This window comes from Nyctibius grandis, chromosome 17, assembly GCF_013368605.1.
Source record: "Nyctibius grandis isolate bNycGra1 chromosome 17, bNycGra1.pri, whole genome shotgun sequence".
In the NCBI taxonomy this organism is placed as follows: domain Eukaryota; kingdom Metazoa; phylum Chordata; class Aves; order Nyctibiiformes; family Nyctibiidae; genus Nyctibius; species Nyctibius grandis.
Window position 1 is genome coordinate 4,343,477 of NC_090674.1, and position 7,722 is coordinate 4,351,198.

At 48.1% G+C, this 7,722-nt stretch overlaps 1 protein-coding gene across 10 annotated transcripts in view; it reads left to right on the plus strand.

Annotated features, from left to right (window-relative positions):
* The window catches only part of CASZ1 (castor zinc finger 1), a 233,935-nt gene extending 226,635 nt beyond the window's left edge, over positions 1–7,300 (plus strand). For 7 of the 10 annotated variants that reach the window (XM_068414838.1, XM_068414835.1, XM_068414839.1 and 4 more), the window contains 2 exons: positions 984–1,277; positions 4,681–7,300. In XM_068414838.1, the coding sequence (XP_068270939.1) occupies positions 984–1,277; positions 4,681–5,936 (1,550 nt within the window). In that variant the 3' untranslated portion in view covers positions 5,937–7,300. The remainder of the gene's footprint in view (positions 1–983; positions 1,278–4,680) is intronic. The other 3 variants (XM_068414844.1, XM_068414846.1, XM_068414845.1) reach the window with 2 other exon arrangements.
* Positions 7,301–7,722: the final 422 nt, after the last annotated feature.

Here is a 7,722-nt window from a genome sequence, read left to right on the forward strand (position 1 = left end):
TATACACAGACCTACCACATCTTCAGAAATCAACATATAAAAGCAGCTCACTGAGCTCCATTCCTCATGCAAAAACTCTTGTTCCACTTTGTGCAGTGTTGCACGGAGGAAACCTCCATCATCCCCCCTTTTGGGAAGTAAGTTTCTGCCATTGTTTCCTGTTTGCCAGGATAATGTGCAGCCATCTCCCACTGCCCTGTATTAGGGGTTATCTTTTCAGTACTCAGATATCCTTTACGAATTCTGTTATCGTCTAGTGGTGATCCAGGGCTCTCTTAGCTGTCCTTCCCAGGGTTAAGTGTTACATTCTAGACAGGCTGCCTCACTGAGTTTGCTTTAATTTCGCACACATTTTCCTACTTTTCTTTCCCACACCACTTAGATGAAGGTTATCATATAGCACATCTAACCATATGTTGTATGAACACTGCTGGGTCATGACAGTGGCTGCCCCATGACAGGAAAACTCCTCCAAAGAGTTCTGGTGGGACAGTGGTTGCTGGCACTCTCTCCTTTGTCAGTGCACCGTCTGCCCCGAGTCACACGTCCTAGGAAATGGCCCCCACTGCTATCCAGGTAGTGTGAGTGGGCAACTCCACCCACCCAAAGTGTAAGACCACCCTTACAGCTATTAGTTGGTACAAGTTAGCACCAGATAAATGAACAAGGACCAAAGAAGCAGGAATTTCTGTGTGAGAGCCTGTGGCTCTTCCCCCATGCCACTAAAGCCACTTTACCTTCTGCAGAGACAACCCTCCTCTTCCTGATGCTGTCAGTTCCTCACCTTCTGTTTCTTCTGTTACAGTTCTGTTTCATACATTTGTGAATGTATTTTCCATTTTCATCATATTGCTTCTGCTCTTGGGTTCTCATTTCAGTTCTTTTCTTTTGTTTTTTTTTTTTGTTTGTTTCGTTTGGTTTTGTTGTTTTGGTTTTTTTTTTTTCCTTTTTTTCTGCTTTTTTTTTCTCTCCACATTCTCCAGGCTGCCTGGTTCCTTCTACTGCTACCGCTGCTGCCGATGATGCTACCCACAATGCACCACAACCTCAACCACCATCTCTGCCTCCATCTTTCTCACAAGCCCTGCTTAGGTCTCCCCTTCCCACCCTCCCCTATCTTTTCTCTCCATCTTGTCTCTCATACTCTCTGCTCAGTGCCACTCTGGGATCCAGCAGAGGCATTGTCATGCCTGCCGCCAGCACCACTGGGTTTTCGCCCATCATTGCCACTCCAACTCCAGTAAAAAGTGACGTTCCCTTAGTTCAGGATGCAGCAGGTAACACTTCTTTGCTTTCTCTCTCAGTGTCCTGTGCCCATCTCCTTCCCCTCTCACCCTGCCCATGTTTTTTTCTCTGCACCTTTGGGTCAGTAAAAAAGCATACGTCACTCTGTGTCGTCTTTAACTTTACCCAAGGGCCCGTCCATGCCTACTCCTTTTGACTGCTGACACAGTAACCACAGCTGAGGAGGGTGACCAAAACCACAGCAAATCACTGGCTGACATTCGGATACCTGAGAGCAATTTCCACCAAGTCCAAACTATGAGAAAAATCTAACAAAATCCATAGCTAAAATGCACTTTCAGCCTCTTGATAACAGCAGGGTGGCCACAAGGCCAACTGTTGCTCACGGAGCATTACTGGGACTTGGAATTCTTGTTCAGATCTTCCAGGCCACCCAACCCAGTGCCCACCATAGTCTGCTGCACACATCTCAGCAGGGCAACGTCTGACAGTGTACCCAGTTCCTGTATTTTTATAGATCTTGTAAGCTTCACTGCTTCCTGTTCATAGACAAAGCCATGAAATTCAGGGCTGCTTTCCCCAGCACAAGTAACAGAGCGAAGTGCAGTCAGTGTCACTACGATGACATCACCAGCCAGCTCAGGCTGTTTCTCACACTCACTGTTATTTACATCTGCTCTTAACAGCTGCAGAAAATACATCTAGATTTTTAGTTCTAAGCTGCCATGTTTCCCATGTGTGACTAAGATCAGAGATGTCTCAGGCTGGGGATTCTCATTCCAGCTGGGAATGTTTTTTAGGGTGTGTCTCAGTTTTGGCTTCTTTTCCCAACTCCCAGCTCTTTTCTAGTTAATTAAGGGCATATTTGTGCTTAAAGTTGACACATAAGAGGATTCTGGCAGCCTACAAATGTCTCAGTCATTCTTCCTGCCAGTTTTAGTAATGTGCAAATCCAAGGACAATGGTTGGGAGTATGGCTGGAGGACCAACTCCACTTGGAAGTTCACAGGTTTTTCTCATGGGACTTGGCAGGAGAAGGATCCTTGCCCTGTCCAGAGGAGTGTGTTCAATGAACAAAATACACAAGAAACTATATTTTTTGCTGCTTTTTTTTTTAAACTGGTTTGCATGCAACCTGAAACATCTTACCTTTGTGCTATACTTTCCTCTAATCATATATTTTAAGTTCCTTTTCTTTTTACCTTTGTATAGTTTTGTGACTGTTTACATTATTAGTAGTTGAAAAGACAAGCGTATGGCATGCATTTACCATTGAGATTTGCTTGGGAGTAAATCTTTTGAGGCTTGTAATCTTCAGCTGGGTGCTCGGGACTGAACGATGTCTAGTGGCTGAAGGAGCAGAGCGTACCAGGTTATCACCTCTCTTTTGTATACCCCTGCTCTGAAACTTTGCCTGTATGAGAAAACAAAATTGGTTTAACTAACGTTTTAAGCACCTCTGAACTGCTGTAAAAGCTAGGCAGGTACATTGAGTTTAAAACAGGTAAAGTTTAAATCCTACTTATTTATTTCCCACATTTCCCATGCAGAGTCTTTCCCCTAAGACGGCTGATCCCCTGTTCCTGTCAGAGGGCAGACAAGATGAGCATTCGTACTAATGATAAAAGACTTGATGGTTTGGCTGTGATATTTTTTTAAAGAAGGAGAAAGGAGTTGATCTGGATAGCAGCAATTTGTCCAGGCAACGATGCACTTATGCTAGTCGCCTGGAAGCGGAGAACTAGATTTTACAATACCAGATGTTGGGAAGGGGGAGCAGAGAGTAATTGGCCACAGATTCTGTAGCTAAGAACGTGCTAATTTAAAAACTACAGTGACGGAAAGTTCTTCTTTCACTGGTAGCTGGTTAAATGAGCCTTAACGTGCAGTTTCCACCAGCTACATGACACTAAGCTGCTCTCACCATGGAAGCCCCGAGCTGGTGTCCTTATTTGCAATCTGAGCAAAAGCACCATGTAACGAGTGGGTGTGGAAAAATCCTTTGTTCTGTGCTTGTCCTGCAACCTGCATAGCCCGGCCACACGAACGAGGCAGGAGATGAGGTTGCTGCTACCATTTGCATTGATTTGTGTCTTGGAATCCAGCACCAGTTTAACTTTTGGAGGCTTCCCTCAATGAGCACCACCTTGTCTTAAAGGGTTGTCATTTGAAGAGCCAGATATGGCCAAAATAGCATTTACCACTTTTAATACCTGCTTATCAGCCAGAAAATAAAATAATTCTACAACAGTCAAACAGATGACTGTTTCTTCAGTCTCCTAGACAAGGATGCAAGCTGCTCTGGATTCTCAGGCCCCAGGCACTGCATGTCACAAATCATGGCTCTTTTTAGAGGCTGGCAGTTGCAGCATGAAGAGAGGCAAAAAAAAAAAAAAAAAAAAAAATTATGTTTTCCTTGCAAGCTATAATTTCCAATTACACTCACAATTCTGCACCTGGTGAGAAATTCTTGCCTCCAACCTTGTCTGTGCTGCACATTGATACCGGAGATGGTGGTTTGATTCTGGAAATAGCAAGCAGAGAAGAAAAAAAAGTTAATAGATATAATGAGGTCGAGTCCTTGATGTCAGCTTGATCCTAGGGGACGTGAGCACTAGCCAGTTATGGTAGCCCTGTGAATGGAAGTGGAAGATAGATGAGGGCTCTTTATTTACTAGGGGCATCATGTGATTTTTGAGACCCAAGGGAAAGCTGTAGAACTGGTATTTTCTCTGAGTCCACTGGCTAGTGATGATGAGAATTAGCCCCATTGAACATCTGTCCATCTGTCTTTCTAAGTGCACTCATCGTAATATGTGGGCTCATTACAGTGAGCGATGTTGCAGTCTCCTGGCCAAAGTCCATCCTATTTCTATAAATTCCCCCCCTTGCAGTTTTAATCACGCATGGGATCTTCCTTCGCTTCCTGCCTGTCCTTGGCAGTTGTAGTGTATTACAAGAGCCTGGATAGGGGAGGACAGTGCACACGAACCAGTTTTTAGCATGCTTAAACTCTTTTACCACTTCACCCCAGAGAACTACAGTAAAACATCTCCGTCCTTGGACTGGAACAAGGCAGCTCCTCTGTATTAAAGTCTGATTTGAGGAAAATAGAACTCGAGATGAACTCAGCAGCAGGAAAAACAGAGAGTAGCAAAACAGAGAAGCAACAGTTAGCATTTGGACAATATCAATATACAAGAGCAGCAATTAGAGGCAAGGTGGGATATGCTGCAAACTGAGGAAGCCCTGTCTGGTGGGCATCAGCCAGCCCACGATCCCAGAGTTCAGGCTTACTTGGAGCTCGAGGGATGAGGTGCTGGGTGGGAACAGTTGCAGTCTCGTGTCTTGGCAAGTACGGAGCTTGCCAGGATGGTTAGGAGATGAAGAGAGACCTGGCTGTCAGCAACACCACTCTTTGCTTTCTCTCCTCAGGGAATACCATCACTATGCCAACTGCCTCGGGGGCCAAAAAGCGTTTCTGGATTATTGAGGACATGTCCCCGTTTGGCAAGCGCCGCAAGACCGCATCCTCACGCAAGATGCTGGATGAAGGGATGATGCTGGAGGGATTTCGGCGCTATGACCTCTACGAGGACTGCAAGGACTCCAGCTGCCAATTCTCTCTCAAGGTTACCCACTACCACTGCACGCGGGAGAATTGTGGCTACAAGTTCTGTGGCCGTACCCACATGTACAAGCACGCCCAGCATCACGATCGCGTTGACAACCTGGTATTGGATGATTTCAAACGCTTCAAGTCTTCACTGAGTTGCAACTTCCCAGACTGTCAGTTCTCTGGCAATAGCACACACTTCCACTGTCTGCGTTGTGGCTTCCGCTGCACTGACAGCACTAAGGTGACAGCCCACCGTAAGCACCACGGCAAGCAGGACGTCATCAGCGCGGCTGGCTTCTGCCAGTTCAGCTCAAGCGTGGACTGCGAGGTGCCTGACTGCAAGTACAAACTCAAGTGCTCTCACTTCCATTGCACCTACCCTGGCTGCAAACACACAGTGGTGGGCATGTCACAGATGGACTCGCACAAGCGCAAACATGAGAAGCAGGAGCGAGGGGAGCTTCCTGCCATCTCTCCTGGCCCTGAGGGCCTTGCCCACTCCACTCTCGAGTATGACATCCAGAACTCTTCCATCAACCTGGACAGTTCCCTCAACCTCAGCACTGACAACAACAGCTCCCTCTTCTTCCTGCAGAACGCGGCTGGTGTGGGCCTCAATGATTCCCTGGACCTCAGCAAGAAGCAGTCAGAAGTCACTGAAGGTCCATCACCGAGCAGAGCCGGGACCGCACCTCAGGAGAGGGGGGCGGTGGCATCTGGCTCTGGTGATGTGGAGGACGAGGATGACTCTTCCCAAGAGGATGATGAGGATGATGAGGAGGAGATGAATGAAGAAGAGGAGGATGATGAAGAGGAGGAGGATGATGATGACGATGAGGAGGATGATGAAGAGGAAGACCTGAACACAGATTCTGAAGAATCGCTGCCTGACCCCGAGGGCCTGGCCACTAAAGAAGATGGAGAACCAGAGGAGGCTGCTTCTTCCACAGACCATGGTGATGCTTCCAGGCCCCAGGGCGAGCCAGCCCTTACTCCAGCCCCAGCTCCTGCTCCTGCTCCGGCTCCAGCTGCTGCCCCAGCCTCTACCGTTGCTCCAGCAGCTTCCCCTTAATCTTAGAGACAACAGCAGCAGTGGTTTGGTTTTGCTCTTACACAGAATTACTAAGAGGACCCCATATGAGGCAAGAATAAAGATTGGGATGGCAAGTGAAAAACAAACTCCGTGTCACATACATGAGAGAGAGGGGAAGGAAGGAAACCCACGCGCCTCCCCAGGCCCCGTCAGACACACAGGCTCGCAGCAGGACTGGTGCTGCATCACTTCATTCTGCAGATCACAGAACGGGGGGGCAGGATGCAGCAAGTAACACCCTTTTATACAGACATGAACCTTGAGGGTACCAGCTGCTTTTCCTTGCTCCCTGCACGGTGCGTGGGGCCTGTGCCCATCTGGGGACCCTTTGTTATGGGTGGGGGCTCTATCCCCCCATTTTTCTTTCTGGGTTTTATTTTTTCCATGTTTTCAGTTGTACGATATTAATAATAATCTCCACTTCTTGGAGGGGGGTGGGTGGGAACAACAGGTAATGAATTGTAGAACTATATATTTGTGTGTGTGTCTCTCTCTATATATATAATGTACACACACACACACACATATATATAAAATGCAAGGAATTGGTGTCACAAAGACAACCAGCTCAGCTTTTGCCAGTGGGAAGGAGGGGGTGAGGGGTGCCCGCTCTCTCTCCACCCTTCCCCCCCTCTTTCTCCAGCATTAAATGGCATCAGACAGCAAGGGTGGGAGCGGGTATTTATTGTCACATAAATGAGGACGCATTAATGAACGAGCAGGGGTGGGAATGGGACACTCCTCTGTTCTTCCAGATCCTTTTTACTATTAATAATTTTGAATGCTATTTATATTGTAAAACTTTCTCAGTCTACACTTCCTCTGTAGGACACCTCTCCTCATCCCTGCTGTTCTGCCTGTAGGGATTTAGCCGAAGTAACTTGGGAAGAACACAGCGGGTAGTTGAAGGGTCTGTCACACTGGAGGACTGGGGTTAACCTCCCATCCAGGTCCATCTCATCCCAACCCCCACGTGCTTCCTCTCTGTTGAGGGTGAAGCGTTTTTGTGGTGCTTCAGTATCCCCATCTCAGGAGGGTGTGAGCTGACACTCTGTCCCACGGTGCAGCACAGGGAGCACCGTGCTCGCAGAAGAGCGTCCTAGCCCATAAAGCAGCCTTGAAAAGACTACTTGCTCTCTGACCCACGCAGTCATACAATGACAGGTATGTCCCCAGTCCCCAAGCCCTCGTCCCCAGCCTTTCACTGGGGATGGGCAAGTCTTTCTGCATGGACTGACACGCATCTCTGGTGACTTCTGGGAGAGGGTGAAGGCACCACTGAAGAGGGAGGAGAAGGCAGGCAAACATTCAGGATCCCACTGGGGGATGTCTTGCTCAGACTGGGGGGGGGGTCTCTTTTGCTCAGGACTGGGGTGGGGAACCGGGGTGGGGGCAACACTGTTCTGCAGCACCCGTAGCTATTGGCCCAGTCATGTTTTTTTGCAGCTCCAAAACATGAGGCTGCTGCAACCTACGCAGCGCAGAGAGCTCAAGGACGGGAGGAGATGCTAGCTGAGGCCAGGGCATAGTCCAGCTAAGAATTAATGCATTTCTGGGTCCGTGCTGGTGAATTCTGACAGGTAGGGCTAACAGCTTGGGCACTGCATAAGCAAATGCAACTATGCTGTGAGACCTGCCACCTCCAGAAGCTTGGGCTTTCCCCTGCTTACAAGCTCTTCCCTGCTCTTTTTTCCCAGCCCAGTCTGGGAACACACACTACAGGCTACTGTCCCGGACCCTGACAGGTGAGACAGTAGCTGTTTGA